This window comes from Podarcis pityusensis (genome assembly GCF_964106645.2).
Source record: "Podarcis pityusensis genome assembly, chromosome: 10".
Classification (NCBI taxonomy): Eukaryota; Metazoa; Chordata; class Lepidosauria; order Squamata; family Lacertidae; genus Podarcis; species Podarcis pityusensis.
In genome coordinates, this window is record NC_138035.1 from 48,961,934 (window position 1) to 48,979,017 (window position 17,084).

At 42.3% G+C, this 17,084-nt stretch overlaps 1 protein-coding gene across 6 annotated transcripts in view; it reads right to left on the reverse strand.

Moving 5' to 3' along the window:
* Window positions 1-512: 512 nt before the first annotated feature.
* The window catches only part of SLC16A7 (solute carrier family 16 member 7), a 105,363-nt gene continuing 88,791 nt past the window's right edge, over window positions 513-17,084 (reverse strand). For all 6 annotated transcript variants that reach the window (XM_081022370.1, XM_081022371.1, XM_081022372.1 and 3 more), the window contains 3 exons: window positions 14,213-14,356; window positions 10,624-11,436; window positions 513-8,187 (listed from right to left, as the gene is read on the reverse strand). In XM_081022370.1, the coding sequence (XP_080878496.1) occupies window positions 7,916-8,187; window positions 10,624-11,436; window positions 14,213-14,356 (1,229 nt within the window). In that variant the 3' untranslated portion in view covers window positions 513-7,915. The remainder of the gene's footprint in view (window positions 8,188-10,623; window positions 11,437-14,212; window positions 14,357-17,084) is intronic.

Below are 17,084 nucleotides of genomic sequence, written 5' to 3' on the forward strand. Positions count from 1 at the left end.
ATCTTTTCATACCCCCAAAAAAACAAAGTCGAGTACATGACTGCAAACTTCTAGTCTAAATGCTTTACAGTGCACTGTTCATTTTTTATTTGCCTGCACATTAGATGCAGAAACACATACGAAATCAAGCTTGTTATTTTGTTTTCAATGAAAATTGCTTTCTCCTAGCGAGACTTCCTGGTGTGCTACCAAACTGGAAGGGCCTGCAGAAAATAGCAGAATCACCTAGGTGCTTTTGAAGCCAAACAACTACCTGAGTAAGATGCAGGGCTGTTGCAAGTGGACAGACTCCAGACAAATGCGAGTATTTTAAAATCAATTTCAGTGGAATCAACAAGACTTGAAAATGCTTCATGTAGGCTTGTCTTGACAATGATATTGCTCATTCATCACTGTCATATTGCAACCGTAAAGAAGGCTATGGGTGAGATCTAATTGGTATCCTTACACTCATGGAATGATTTTGATCTAGTGTGTGCCTTCATTAATGGAAGGAAAGAGGACACCCCCCCCCCGGCTTGCCCTAATTCCCTACAGCAACTTCCACATCTCCAACCTTTAGTGGAGGCATTGACTGGATCCCAAGTTCTTCTGTGATTCCATCCTGTGACATCAGGCTTAAATGGTTTGTGGATTTGGTTTTCATGCTTTCAAAATCCTAATATGAGTACTTTTTTATTTTTTTAAAAAAGCAATGCTCATGCATATGTTTTCATGGCTAAGGCATCCTTCCTTACCCTGAACTTCCAAGAAGCAAGATGGCAAACTCTTTGCCCCAGCACAGGCTTATGGTTTGTGGCTGTATAATGCCCTAGATCAGGGGTCACCAAGCTTTTTGAGCCAGTGGACACATTTGGAACGTACTGTTGGTGGCAGTCACAAAATGGCTGCCACAGGAGCATCACGCAAAATGCCTACCACATCCAAAAGAACAAACAAGAGAGAGGAGACCCCAAAATGGTATGGCCTGCCACCTCATCCATTGGGGGAAAGGCACCTTTGTCAGTCACCATCACACACATACACACAGAGGTCTTTATACTCCTCCTCTGTTCAGAAAGGAGAGTGAGTGTCCACTCCTGGCATCCAATGAAATGTGGGCAAGTTTAAGGATGTGTGCTCAATGTGAGGCTGAACCAGTAAAACAGGGATTGAGAAGACAAAACAAGCAGTCTCATGTGAGTTATGTTTTTTGGAGGAGATGTTTAATGTTTTTTAAAGGAAATATTTTGTGGGTGCCGTAGGAGGTGCTGGAGAGCACACTAGAGCCCATGGGTGCCATATTGGCAAACCGATGCAAGACCCAGGGGTTTGTTTGTTTTTAAAGACAACCCAGAGTACAATTTGTTCAGAGATCATCTATACAACATATACACACGCATTTTAAAAAAGGCAATTCCTTACACTCTGACAGCAGTGAAAATATGCAGCAGTATTTCAGGCCACATTGAATTGTTGAGGCTGGGTAGTACAGTAATGTTATAAAATATTGCAATTCTCTCTTTTAATAAATACTTGAAGTTAAGACTGAAGATGAGAATAATCAAGTACTGCGTTGCAGAAAAATAATAATTTGTTGAAGTATTTTTCATCTGTTACAAATAAATTTTATTTACCAAACACAATTAAAAAAAGAAAAACATTCCCAGCAGATATGATGATGAAGATTACATTCTGATAAAGGAAGGCTTGCAAAGAACCAGGCAACTTTGATTCTTTTGGGCTAAGGATTTGTTCTGGTATATATATATATACCTTTTCAATACGTTCATGTACATTCATGTTAATGTCATTATTTACACATTCCAGTAAAACTAGGCATATTGGCTGGGATCCATAGCAGGAAGATATGTGCATGGAACAGAACTGTGCGCAGTGAGGATTTTGCTTACTGTTTTGGCTATAACATATTCCACTGCAGAAGAGGTAAGCTATTTCTTATACGGACCAATGGATTGTCTCTTTAGCAGTGGGAAATGCAGTGGTTAATTTTTTAAAAAGCAAGCACCACCAGGGCTGCACATGGAGTTTACTTTTGGATCCCAGCCACTGTGTGTAAATTTAGGGGTTGATTCATTCAGAAAATTATGCAGGCATTGTGCTGGTTGCCACAAGGAATTCAGACTTGGTCTGTACATGTAGAACCCTGCTTCCATTCCAACTATCTCCTAACAAGGGCTGATGTTAGGACAACAGAGAAACACCTCTTTCTCTGATGATGTAAAGTTGGATATATGGTATCACTTACAGCTAAAAAAATCAGGCTTGGTGGGCTACTGTTCTTATTTACACAGTTACAGTACACAAAATGGCTGCATATTGTGGACGGAGGTTGGTTGATGACTGCATTGAAAATATATGTTATAGGTGCTCTTTTGAGGTTTTGTACTCATCTTCAGACTTAGAATTGGAAGAAAGGAGACTCCAGCAGGAAAGAACAGTCACTAAGACATAAAAAGAAGGGGATGGTGGAAGAAAATGCTTCCAATAGTTCATGACAAAGACAATCCAAGCACCAGAGGGTATGCCATTATTATCCTACAATGGAGCTCAAGAGAAATACTCAGCTGAGCTCTTTGGGTATTACTTGCATGAAACTCTCAAAGTTGTGTGGCTCCTTCTGCCCTCACCATCAGTGCTGAGACATCTGAAGCAGATGAGGCTCCCAGGCTCTGTGCGTGATTTAGATCTGTGGTCACCTAGGGTTCCAAGTCATGTGGGTTTGCCTCCACCTATAGAGCAGGCCCTTTGCTTCAGAGGTTTTATGTCTCAGCTCTGCGATAGCAAAAAGAATGGCACAAGGATGGGAATTGGTCCAAATATGTGGTCCTTTCACCAAGGTTGATCATCTAGCATAAGATCTAGGAACCACAAAAAGTTCAGAGCACCCTGCAAGAAGGAAATGTCCATAAAATAATTTGACAGGAACCAAATATGGAATTTCCTAGTGCTCAAGAATATTCAGAACTTGAATTTGGCTCAGGCATGTCTCTAGTTTACAGGAAAAGAAGAGGAGGAGGAGCAGATGTATTGCATTCTAAGAGAACCAGGGAGGTGTTAATGGCTATTTTTTCTAGAAAAATAGCACTGATAGGGACCGCTTAATCTTAAGATGCTACTTTAATAGGATTGAATTGCACAATGGTCAACTTCAGGGCCAGCCCAAACATTAGGAAAAGTGAGGCAAGTGCCTCAGGCAGCAAATACTGGGGGCAGTTGCTGCTCATGGCTGTTCCTGCTGAGCTCTCCCAGCTTCTCTGATGTCACATGACCTTTCCTGAGCCCCCTAACCTGGCCTGCTTTCTCAGGTGTGGTTGAGGATGCTATCCCATCGCCAGTGTTGCAATACAATTGCCAGCCAGTACATGGAATGGAGTGGAGGCACAATCTTTCCTTAACCTCAGATGGAAAAATCTGTTGGGCCAGCCCTGGTTAACTTTCATAAATTAAGTTCTTTTTAAAGGACTTTAAAGGATTTAGGAGATCCACATAGTTATCCAGATCCTGGACTGCAAGTTCAGCTCTGAGTTACATGTGCTTTAAGTGCCTTAGGTCTCAAAAAAGGCAGTGATGCTTTGGATCAGCTTTGCATTCTCTCTTTACAGTACATAGAACACCAGTGTAAATAAAGACAAGCAAAACAAATATAATGAAATTATTCCAAAACAACAAATAAGATATGCAAAGAAGAGAGCGGGGGCAAATGTGTCACCTTCTTCTCCCATCTTTTTTAAACCAAAAAAAATCAACCCTTGAGGTGTTAGCATATTTAATATGCTTGAGAATCTGCCAAATAGTCAAATTTTTAGAGGTTAAAAAAAAAAAAAGAGCTTCAATGAATTTGAAAACGTTCCTACTTTTCTGAAAGGAGTGCTGCATAAACAGTGCATACATATTTTATGAATCAAACCCTGAATTTTCACTTCTAAAACATTTGTTCTAAAATATCCACCCGAGAGCTTTGCACCTTCTCTTCCTCATATATTAAACAAACATTGTCTTGAACTACATTCATTGTGAGATTCGTGTGTGGTGTTGTTTTTTTTTATAAAAAAAAACAAATTACCATTTTCCTTGCAGGCAGGTAATGTTAAACAGCAATGCACTTAATTTATACCATGTGTGCTTAACTATGAATAATGGCTTAATATTGAGAAAAAAGTGGCAACCATCTATATATATTTATGTGTCACATCAAGCAAAGGAACCCAAGGTATATATGTAAATTGGTGAAGGGTCGGGCTATGCAGATAAAGTCTGGCTTGGTTTTTAAAGGCTGCTAATTGAGTTCTATGGGATAAAATAAATGGCCTACAGCACAGCAGAGTGGAGAGGTGAAACCAGTCCCTCATCCCAGAATCTGGGGTCAACAAGGATCATATTGAACCCTCGTCCCAATTATGTCCTTGAAGACACCACTACAATTTTTCTTATGTAAGAGAGTGACTCCTAGTCACTCCTCCAGGGGGAAAATAAAGCTTTGCATTTTGGGGAAAATATTCTGGTCAAACAAAAACACGACCGCCAGCTCTGAGAGTGGTTGGCCTTTTCATGACTGATAGGGAGTACATGACTGATAGGGATGGTGGTACAAGATTCATTGTAATCCCAAATAGGACCCCTGCAATATACAACCCTTCACCCCGGTTCCACCTGTCATAATGAAGAACATTTTCCTAGTATGGGACTGAAGTCATCCTTGCTTTATTAATAAGTTTCATTGGATGTGTAGGATAGTCTGCTGTTCAGTTACGTTGCTGGTGTAGCGGATTACAGGTGGAGAGGGGCGTAGGACATAGGACAACCCACCACCTTTGCTCCATCCTGCCTATTCATTCAAAGGCCCCCCCAGATTTGTGAGCAGATGTTTGGGTGTGATCAGCGCTATATTTTTCTAGAAAAAGAGGTGCCAGAACTCACCATCAACACCTCCCTCATTCTCTTAGGATGGCAATGGCAATCACCTTAGAGGTGCCATAACTGAGTTCCAGAAAGTTCTGGCTGAAACAAACAGGCCCTGAGTGTGATCCATATTAAAAACAGGGTTGGGTGCTGTTGCTTCCACGAAGCTAAAGCAAGTTTCTCTTTGTTCCACCCCTCTCCTGGACAGAAAGGTTAAACTCAATGCTAAAGGGGCACAGAATGGAGAGAGCACTCTACTTTTTTTGTTCTTGGTTTAAGCAGCATGTATTGCGTATCTCAAGCACAAGGATTACAGTTCATTTTGTCCATCTTTGAAAAAATGGCTGTCTTTTGCAGGCTTAATAGTGGGGGGGAGCACACTGTAAATTTGTGGCTCATTTTCTATGGAAAATATAACAGCATATCTATATGCAGATCAAATACTGGGTTTTATAGGACCTTATAGATCAGGCATGTCCAACCGGTTGACTGCAATCTACCAGTTGATCACGGGGGCAATACAGGTCAATCGTGATCCCCCCCAAAAGCTAAACAACTCTGTAGAATCCTCCATCCTCCCCTAAAAAAGAGGTCAGGAACTCTTGGCAACGACAGTGGGTAGATCACTACCAGTTTTGTTATACTGGGAGTAGACTGCAGTCTCCTGGGGGTTGATCATGCCTGTTAAAGATGAAAGACTGAAATAAAGTTAAAGTGGTGTTCTGCAGGACATAATGCTTGACCCCTCTATACTGCATAACACACATGTTTCACCTCATACTCTGCACGAACACAACATTGACAGTCTTGCTTTGCATTGCCACCACGGTCTTAGAAATGGCAGAAGGATCTGGCCACATGCACTGTTGACCTGAAAGGGGCTTATGGAAGTGGATGCATTGGCCAGACTGAGTTCAGAAATGCAGCTGGGATGAGGCTGAGGACTTCCTTTGCAAAGACTGACAAACACACCAGCTGCAATACATACTACTTTGACCTGATCTGGTGCTACTTCAATTTCATCAGTATTGGGAAATGTTCTGCATGACCAATAGGTACATTTCTGTGGACACTGGGCTGAAACAACTGACTAGCTTTGAATCTCTGGACCAAGTTGGTCCATAAGGAACTGATAACTGCCAGAAGATTTCTTTGGCCTTCAAATAATTTGATCTACCTACAGAGACGAAAAAGCTTACTGTCTCTGATATTGACAGCAGGGAGAAATCCAGGATGGCCAACTAGGCTGTATGGAGCTCCCACATTTATTTTATCTGGTCCCTGTTAGCCCTATGAATGCCTGAGCACACATGGTCTACAGTAGTAAAGGACTAAGGCTGGAATCTACACTGATCTGGAAAAACGCTATTAAACGTTATAAAAAAGTTACATAGCTCTCAATGCAATTTCCCATTGCCAATGGATCACTGCTCTGCAGCACCCTCTGGTGTCACATTTTTATAACGTATTTTTAACATTATAACCAACCAGTGTAGATTCGCCCTAACTCCTACCTGGCAGGAATTTTGTTAGCAGGGGTCAGTTTTGTGTATCTAAATACACTTTTGAGTCCAAGGTCTCAAGAGCAGAGGTAACTGGGTAAAGTGGCAGTGACAACTACAAATGTAAAACAGATTTCAAACATGTCTGGAATACAGTGATGAGCACAAGGCAACGTGTTGTTCAGAAGTTATACCCTGATCCTAAATGTCTGTGCCAGCATATCTACATATTTGTGATATTGCAACAATGCAGCAGTTGGACACAACCCATCCTAAGTATTATTTTGCAAGTCTTAGGATCAGGCTGTAAATATTTCAGTGTCAAATCTATTACAGCAGAGGGAAATGACCCTTTATTTGCCACAATTAAAACACCTATTGCGCTTAGCAATAAAACCCACCAGTTCTTGTATCTGATTTCGTTTGTCCTTGAAAATCCACACAGTAAAATTTGATCAGAAAGAAAACGGCTTTTGATCCACTGAAAGTTCCCTATGAAAGAGTAATTTGCTTTGTGCGCTTTTTGCTTAGGTAGCTGTTAACAGTAACCTTTCATTTTTAAAATCATGTTTTCACACTCTTTCCACCTTCTGGCCCAAAACATACCATGTGAAGAGGTCAATAGGCATTGATCAATATCTGAAGGATTAAGACCTTTGTTTTCCATTCCTAGACAACCTCCTATTTTTGCATTAGACACATGTTTGTAGCAGGAATCGTTTGGTTTTTTTTGGAAGACCTTGCAGTCCAAGTTCTACCTGATTCGAGTCAGCATTTGAACGGACTCACTCACACCAAGTTAAAAACAGGAGACCTAATACTTTTGACACCAAAACAAAACACAATATAATGCCTCAATCCTATTCCGTCCCTGCACAGAGAACAGAATGGGGTCTGGATCCACAGAGGACCACAGCATAACCTACGCCTTTGCTGCACCGTGCTACTTCTGCACTGCTGGTGGATACAGATTTTGCATCTGAGGAGCTTCAAGGTGCTAGATGCTTGAGGCAAGGTGCAGAAAGGCTTCATTTAGCTGTGAGTGGTTGGCCATGTTACAGCCATGGAAACGGTGTGGGCCAGGCTTGAATACCAATGAGCAGGAGGGGTCCCAAATGCAGTAGATCTAGCTTACCACTTTTTGAAGCATTCCCTTCTAAAGAGCTCCCCCCCAACCCCCCTAAATACAAGAGTTTCAGATAATCTAAATGCACCATGGTTACCTTTTTCTGGGGCAGCACAGTGGGAGAGAGAGAAATTATGATGTTCTACGGCGAATCCTTCTGCACCTTCTCTCTCTCTCTCTCTCTCTCTCTCTCCATGGAAGGGGACGGATTGGGATCTAAGCGACGGGTTTTATTTTATGTTCTGCAAACTCCTTCCCCCCCCTTCAGAATTGCAATTGATTATTATTTCTATAAAACCTGGCCTGTACTTTGAAGAAATACTTCTAATGGAAGTTATAAATATGAGTATTTGAACCACATCTCTTTTTTGTGTGTGCGCACGCATTAAATATTAGTTTCTCTTTCTGACGGGTTTTCTGGCAGTTTGCTCGATCTGCTGACCGTCTCTTCGCTCTCTTTGTGGGTCAAGGGCTCCACTTCCTTGGAATCAGCATGCTTGAGGGCTCTCTGCCTCTCCTCTTCCGCTCTCTTCTCCTTTGCCAAAAGTCTGTAGTTGATCGCGTTCCCAATAAATAGCCAGATGCTTGCAACGATGACAATGACACCGCAGACAAAATACATGTATTTGTAATCTTTCGTTATGTCCACGAGCATACCTGGAAGATAAAAAGAGAATCCCTGCAAATAATACTGAAGATGAAACAAATCATTCTCTCATGGCAGACAGAAAGGAAGGCCCGAATGCAACTTTTGCAAGTAGAAATAGTGTTACAGTGGCACCTCGGGTTAAATACGCTTCAGGTTACATACGCTTCAGGTTATAGGCTCTGCTAACCCAGAAATAGTACCTCAAGTTAAGAACTTTGCTTCAGGATGAGAACTGAAATCGTGCGGTGGCAGCAGGAGGCCCCATTAGCTAAAGTGGTGCTTCAGGTTAAGAACAGTTTCAGGTTAAGAACGGACCTCCGGAACGAATTAAGTATTTAACCTGAGGTACCACTGTACTTAGCTCAACAGTGCCAGGATTTCTGTGCTATCGTTGACTGTTCCTTGCAAATGGTTCAAGAGTTAGCAAATCACCATCAATCTGCTGCTCTTATATGTTAAATTTAACATATATTTAAACTCTGCTCATCACTGACTGTAATTTTTGCATTGCATTGCCATTTGGCTCTCACCTTACAATGTTCTCCTTTGCGTACTTGTTAACTAGGATTTCACTTTAGGCATTTAATGAATTGAGCCTGAGTACACAATAGCTTATACTAGAATAAATTTTGACATATTTTTAGGTGTCCCAAGACTCTTTTGTTCCAAGAGGCTAACATAACTACCTCTTGAAATGCTTTACTGGTGTAAGACCCTTTACTTCAAGAACTGCAAGGTTGGAGAGGTGTGTGTGCATGCGTTGAACCAGGAAGAGAACTCACATTAGGAAAGGTGCTGTCTGTTTGCTGAAAAATGACCAATCCAGAACAACACAGATGTAGCTTATTGATTATGAGCTGCTCTGAATTGTCCTTTTGACTGTGCATTGGTGTAAAAAGTTCAGAATAAGTAAAGTATATAATGGGAGATGGGATCCTTCCCATCTATGGACTGTCAAGTGATTCAACAGAAAGTAATGCTATGTTTGCCACCATTAAATAAAAGTAAATGGCAAGACAGGTATAAGAGAAGAAGGGCAGAAACTCTGAAAGCGTATATGCAGGGGTGTCAAACTCAAATTCATCGGGGGCCGCATCAGCAGTTTGGTCACCCTCAAAGGGCCGGTTGTATCTGTAGGACTTACAGTACAGGAGAGAAGGGTTCAGGCAGCCGTTGGATCTGTCACATCACAGGATGGCATGCGCTCAATATAAAAACAAGTGGAGGATTCCTGAATGCATGTAAAGTGGAGGTTTCCTGTGTAGAACAGCCGGTGCTGCTAGAGGGCAGACAGTCTCTGGCTTGTAGGCTGCTGCGCATGTGCTGAAGAGGCAGCTTTCTTGTGTCAAAAAAAAAAAAAAAAGGGAGAATAAAAGGTGAAGGCTGGCGGCCGGCGGCGGCCCGCAGACCTTGTGTTTGACACCCGTGCGTATATGCCAAAATAAGTTCGGGAATCTTCCATGAGAAACTAGCAGTCTAAGCAGGACTGATCATTACTAACCCAGGAGGTAAATACACCACTAGGTGGCATACTGAGAGCTAGAGTAGCCAGTTTCTAATTGAAGAAAGCTCTTTTCGCATGGCAATTAAAGGTTGTGATTCAGTTCAATCGCGATAATTCAGTGTTCTGTTCAATGGTTTTTTATATTTAGACCGGGGCAAATTAAAATAATATCAATGTCTACACACCTAACTCTGAATGAAAATAAAAGCCATAAGAATATCTGGTGATCCATTGCTCTTCCCTCCTTATACCCACTGAAGGGAATTCAGACAGGACTACCATTGCATTAAAGGACAACAGCATCTTGTGGGATTGCCCACAACAGCGTCCCCCACACTTGTGATTCCCAGGAACCAGGCATGTACACTGCCTTGGTCTTCATGGTGGAAATGCAGGATAGACCTGTAATATCAACAATAATATTGTAGGGTACAGTAGGAAATGGTAGACGGAAGGATCTTTGCATATGCTGTGTGGAAGAGAAAGGTGAAGAAAGGGGAGCCTGTGGAAAAAGCTCACCATGTCCGATAAAACTGTGTGCTGTCTGAAGAAAGCCAGTGGAGAATGGACAGAGGGGAGAAATCTGATTGGGATGACAGGTGATCAGAAGATATGGATTGCTTGATTGAGAGGTGGGAACTTATGGAAACATGGAAGGAAGTGGGAGGGCGGGTGCAGGGAACCAAAGGGCCAAGGAGAAAGGAATTTTAAAAAATGTTCTCACACAGGATTTAAGGACAGAAGGAAATCTGTGGACAAGGAAACATTAGATTCCAGAAGGGTGGGGCCAGGAAAGCAAATAAATCTGAATGAGGTGGGCATGGAGTTAAATTTCATATATTGACTTGCACCAACCAGCCAAGCTGTTGGTGGCAGGTCTCTTAACAGCTCAAATGCATACTTGCCATTTTCTTAACATGACCATCATCAATATACTCACCTCCCAACGGAGGGCCTAAAAGAACAGGGCAGCACTCCACAATGGTGACGAGTCCTACAGCGCTGGAAAACCTGCTAGCACCAACCAAATCCATGAGGGTCTCAAAAAGGACACTGCTCACCATGCCAAAGGCAAGTCCAAAAAGTACTGCGTACACAACCAAGCCTGTGTAGTCTTCGGCCAGCGGGCACATGATGTGGCAGATGCCATTGTACAAAACAGCAAAGCTAAAGAAGTATTGGATTTTGGGCCGTATGTATTTGGAGTTTGCGAGCAAGCCCATGGACGGCCTGGCAAACATATCAACAAAAGCCAGGATGGAGAGGAGGAACGCAGCGGAATATTCATCAATCCCCTTGTGCTTGGCATAAGGAGCTAAGAATACAATGGGGGCAAAAAAGCCAAGGAACATGATGACGTTTCCAGATAGATAAATCAGAAACCCTCTGTGTTTGAAGAGGGAGAGATCTAAGTATGTGTTGATGGTTTGCCAAACGGACTTCTTGTCGTTCTTGTGCAAGGCAGAATCTCCTTTCCCCTTTTCTACGTCTTTTTTGACCGCAGGGGCTGGTGTGGGTCCGACGGGCCTCATGAGAGACCCGGCCACGCAACAGTTCAAAAGAAGCCCTCCCAAAATGAGGAAGCTTCCCTTCCAGCCAAAAGCATTAAAGAGAAACTGATTGAGAGGTGCCAGAGTACTTAGAAACACTGGACTCCCAGCCATGGCCAGTCCGTTAGCAATGGGGCGTTTTTTGTAAAAATACTTGCCAATCATTGTCAGAGCTGGCTGCAAGTTGAATGCCAAGCCCAAACCTAAAAGAAAGGAAGAAAGAAAACACACACACATACAAAAACATGAAAAATAGAGCATTCCCCTAGAATAGTAACAAATTGTCACCTTCCAAGCACCCCATATAAACAACAAACAGCCAAAATGCCAGCTAGTAATTCTCCAGAAATATTAAAAAGCTGTTGGCGCTGGCAAATAAACGTGAGCGTTCATTGCTTCCCATGTGCTTTAATGTCACTGATATGCCACACAAAATTTCTCTCGTTTCCCTCAAATTGCAGTGCAATAAAAGCGAGAGCTCTGCAACGCACGATTCATGTTGCAGACAACGGAGTGACAGAGGAACAATGATATCAAGACCTTGAGCACACTGTTTCTGTATTTTACTAAGCTATAATCCAATTTGCTCCTGGTTCATTTCACAGAAGTTATTAAATGTCACCTTCTCGACGAAAACGGCAAGAGTTTAGAAGGATAAATCCTCTTCCTTTAGCTTTATCCTTTACTTAGGTTTGAATAGGTACACATAAAAATAAGGCTTAAAATGCTTAATGGACATGGGCCGTTACACAGAAAATGACACCCTCCCACATCACTGCGGGGTCCCGAGGTTTCCCATGGAGGAGAGACTCACACAAACATTTCAGATTCCTTGTTTGGTGCTGTGACTGGGAACCTTACAGGAAGAATATAGCGGAATAGGCCTGGCATCGCCGGCAGCCAGTCTGCCTCTAGCAATCTTACAGCTGGGTTACATTAGTTACCAGAAGGAAGAGTAGCCCTGAATGCATTCATGTCATATTCTGTGAGCAAAGATGTCTTTCCTCTATGGATGTTACTCATCCTATGTGGATAACACTCTTTCTCATTCTACAGCCTAATTCTAAGTCCTCACATACCGGTAGCACAGCGGCTAGCGGGTTTGATTTGAGCAGGAGAGACCTGGCTTCAAATCTCTATATAGTCATGAAACTTGCTGGGATGGCTTGGAGTGACCTGCTTTCTCTTTGGCTGACCTACCTCACAAAGCTATTGGGAGAATAAGGTGAATGAATTTACCATATTTTTACGTGTATTAGACGTAAAAAAGCTGGATAGTGGCATGGGGGGGGGGGACTGCGCACTGTCAGCCAGCTGGTTGGTGGGCATGCAACTCCCCCCATGCCACCGTGGGAGGCGCGTGATCTAGGGAGGAGGAGGAGTAGTTTTGGATTTGATATCCTGCTTTATCACTACCCGAAGGAGTCTCAAAGTGGCTAACATTCTCCTTTCCCTTCCTCCCTCACAACAAACACTCTGTGAGGTGAGTGAGGCTGAGAGACTTCAGAGAAGTGTGACTAACCCAAGGTCACCCGGCAGCTGCATGTGGAGGAGCGGGGAAGCAAACCCGGTTCACCAGATTACGAGACTACCACTCTTAACCACTACACCACACTGGCTTCCAGTGTCTCCCGCAGCGGCATGGAGGGAAAGCTGTGCACACCAGCCAGCTGGTTGGCGGGAGTGCAACTCCCCCCCATGCCACTGCGGGAGGTGCATGCTTTAGAGAGCGTTTCCTGCAGTGGTGTGGAGGGGAAGCTGTGCGTGCCAGCCAGTTGGTTGGTGGCCCATGCCCTAGGAAGCTTCCCACCAGGGCTTGGGGGGAGCGGCTGCCCACTTTGCCAACCCCCAGCAACGGCTCTGCTGGGGTGTGATGGCGCGAGTGCAATTCCCCCTAAAAAAAAATTAACAACTTTGGGCCATCTCCCCTCATTTTCCTTAAATTTAGTCCCCCAAAATAGAGGGCGTCTTATACATGGGAGCGTCTTATACATGGAAAAATACGGTAAGTCTGCTGGCTGGAATGGTGAAGCTATTCCAAGCTGCTCAAGCACAGGTCAGTGTCATCATGGCCTGCCAGATCCTGAATCAGTCTCTGTCTTCAGAAGTCTACTTGTCATGTCTACTCAGTGCATGGCTACTGCTACAGATTTTTTTGATTTTTTTTTAAAGCATACAGGATTGCCTGTCATAACTTGATCCATGCATCTTTCAGTTAACTTTGCACAGCATGCTGCATCTTTGTGACTCAAGGCTGAAAGAATTAACAGGACATGACAAACTGCAGCCTCAACTTCAGCCTGTAGGTTGGTAACAGCATCGTGTTGTGAAAAGCATCGTGTTTGAGAGACAACAATCCTGTGTGCCGTTTTTGATCTGTGTGTGGTGTCTCATTCACAAATGCAGACCATCGCTTGAGTGTGCAGTCACCATGTGTGCACCAGTATAATTAAGCCTAGAAAACAAGTCATCTAGAGGATCTGTTAGGGTGGGTGCTGAACAGCAAACTGTCTGCTGGCTGCATGCATATGAATGGGAGTTTAATAGAATGGGCATCCTATTAATAGGGTTTTTGCTGATGTTATATCATACAAACCCAATCCTCAGGCTCTTGTAACTGAAGCCCATTCTTTGGAAACATTGCATTTAGAGCATGCTCCTACATTACAGAATTTCCACATAAAACTCTACTACACCGTGAATAAACTCATAACATGGCAAAGGGCAACTGGGACATTTTGGGTACAGTTGGATTTGTATTCCTTGCTGTGTATGGTGACATGATTAAAGGCTAAAAGAACCTGTAGAAAAATGGAGTACTGATGACTATAATAAGTGCTGCCACGAGCTAATCAATGCCTGGGCTGTAATTGCACATGACCCAGTAAGAATGGTGCAAAGAACATGCACCACAAGTTGAATTATCATTAAAAAATTGAAACCCACGGGCTTTGTCTGGGATAGCGGTTTAATACTTACCTCCAATGACACCTATGCAGATATAAAGCTCTAGGACACTGTTGCAGAATGAAGAGCTAATCATTCCAAATGAAGCCAGGATCCCGCCCGAAATCATGACTGGGCGGCTGCCATATTTGTTCACCAAGACACTGCTTATGGGGCCTAAATAAAGGGGGGGGGGGAGAGATAAATTACTTTCTGAAAGCATCAATGCAATGGAAATAAGGAGCACTTTCCGTGAGGGACAGAAGACTTCTCACTCAGCTCGCAAAATATGAAGAAACTTGGTTATTCACATCAGTGCATTTGCAGCAGCCTTCCACTGAATCAGACCAGTTTTAATCCTTACAGAGGTGAACATGAGAGGTCCAACTGCCCATGTATAACCTATTCAGGGCTGGGCCTGCTGTGCAGTGGAGTGAAGCCACCTACTTCAGCTTCTGTCATAACATGGGCTGGCGGGGAGTAGATAGATGAAGGCAGCAATTGGGGTCTGAAGAGCAGGTGGATTTTGGAATCAGTTCCATATTTAAGGGTGGACCCATCTGATCGGCACTTTCCAAAACAGTATGTTAAAAACTTTTCTGTCCTGTCTTTCCATAATAGTTAGCTGATTGTGGATTTTTAATTTTTATTGTATGGTTTTTTAAAAAGTGTGGTTTCAGATACAAAATTGTTGTAAACCACTCTGGTATTTTTGTATGACTAGAACAGCGGTGTATGAATACTTTAATAACAAACAAATTTGCAAACCAAAACACAGCCACTTTGAAATTCCCACTTCTCTGAATTTTGTGATACAGTTCTCCAGCTGAGTGACATGCGTAAAAATGCATAGGCTAGGGTAACACCTCTGTTAGTGAAAATAATAGAGCAAATGCATGGTATTGGTGAATATCACCAATATCATGGGGGACAGAGACAAAGGGGGGCAAGGCAAGAAATGGGGGGTTTACTTTTGTGTAGTATGCAGGTTTCTACACCCATTCAAGCACACATTCCAGCCAGGCAAAATTACCCAAGGAAGGTGCAAAGCATGTGCTGAAGCCCTTGGGTGAGTCTTGGCCCCTGAGGCTGAAGTTTCCCACTTGAAATATAGGCTGGGAAATGACTCAGCCACTAATACTGAATTCCACCCACATTTTAAACAGATGAAACCCTTTTGTTTAAGGCTGCATGTGATGTGATATTCCCATGCACTAGCAATCACACATGGACAGTGGAGTCTTTTTAGATCAGTGTTCCCACTGGCAGTTCTGCCTAATTATTGTTTTTGTTTTATTTTGAAATGGGGGGTTCCACAGAAAAAGTGGCTGTGCAGAAAAAGTGACAGATAACAGGACTTATGTACACCTGGTACATGCGCATATTATATATCATTATTTAGAAATCAACCAGATTTTTAATCTGCAAAGACATTGACTATTTCTCTTTCTAGGAGGGATGGAAGAAAGTTTTGTTTTTTTCAGCATTTGCCACCAAACTGACCTCATTTGCACATCCCTGATTAGTTCATAGACAAAAATGTAATTATTCTTTGTATTTCATACTTCTCTGAATTGCAGAAGTTCATGTCTCAAAAATATACCATATTTGCATATTTTAGGATAAAATATGTTTATAACTGTAACATTCCGATAACATACATATTGTGATAAAATGGCGGGAACCAACCAAGTCCAATTACTCATTGATTTCCGTGGGTCAACTCTGAGCATGGCTAGTATGTATTTTAATATGCTTGGGGTGGAAATGCACAGATTAAACTGGAAAGCAGATGGAAGGGATTTATGAATGAACACATGTGAAACTGACACAGACTGGAAATAGACTCTTCTGTCCAGCATCTCTTTATATGCTGCTTCACTAAGGTATAAATCATAAATGAAATAATTCTATTTTCATTTATGAACTCTGAAGCTACATAGGCCAGTGTAGTACTATTCTGTTGAGATAAGGCCTTTTATGCAGTAGTGTAGATCCACAAATTGTGAAAACCTATAGTCATAAATCATATTTCTAAAGAAGTTCAGTTGCTAGACCTATTTCAGTCTGTTATGCATTGTGATTTTGTGATTTTGCAATGTTAAACCATTGTTTCTCACATGAGCAATATACTGTATAGTTTTGAAGGGTTTAAAAATGGAATGTATGTATTAAAAATCAAGACTGAAGGGATGTCAGACACATTTGGGGAATTTCCCCCACCCCCAAATATGTTCCTTCAGGATCTCACCTGTCTTAGTTTTGTAAGTACTAAATTACCATCCTTAAAGGAAAAAGGAATAAAAAGGAAGCCAAAGCAGCCTAACATTTAAAGCCAATGCTAAAAACGACTCTGCAATAAAGTGAAATGTCAAGCACTGCATTTGGTTTTTACTGAAAATCTATCTGTATGTTGTCCAAGGTATAAGCTTTCTATTTAAAAAAAAACCCCAATAAAAGAACAAACTTTGCATTCGCAGTGTGAGAAGTTAAGTAAAATATGCTGTAACCTAGTGTTTGCGGGGGTCTCAGTTTGACAATCTTTAACTTGCAGGCCTATCCAGTATGGCAATAAAGATATGTTTTAGTCAAATATTCTCTCCTTGTTTACTGGAATGCTGTGCTAATCAGGAATCAGTGGCATCTCAAACCCCAGGACTTCTTTTTCAGGGTATATGTCAAAAGATTTCAAGCACGAGAATATTGGAAGGCAACCTAGCTTTTGAGATGTTGGCCTCTCGTTGAGCAAGAAATGAGCTGGATCCAGCCACGTTAATAGACCCACCGAAGTCAATGGACCCAAGTTAGACATGTCCATTAATTTCAATGGGTCTCCTTTGAGTATGACTAACATTGGACACAACCCAATATTATTCAAGGGTAGAAATAACCTTTTGGTAGTTTT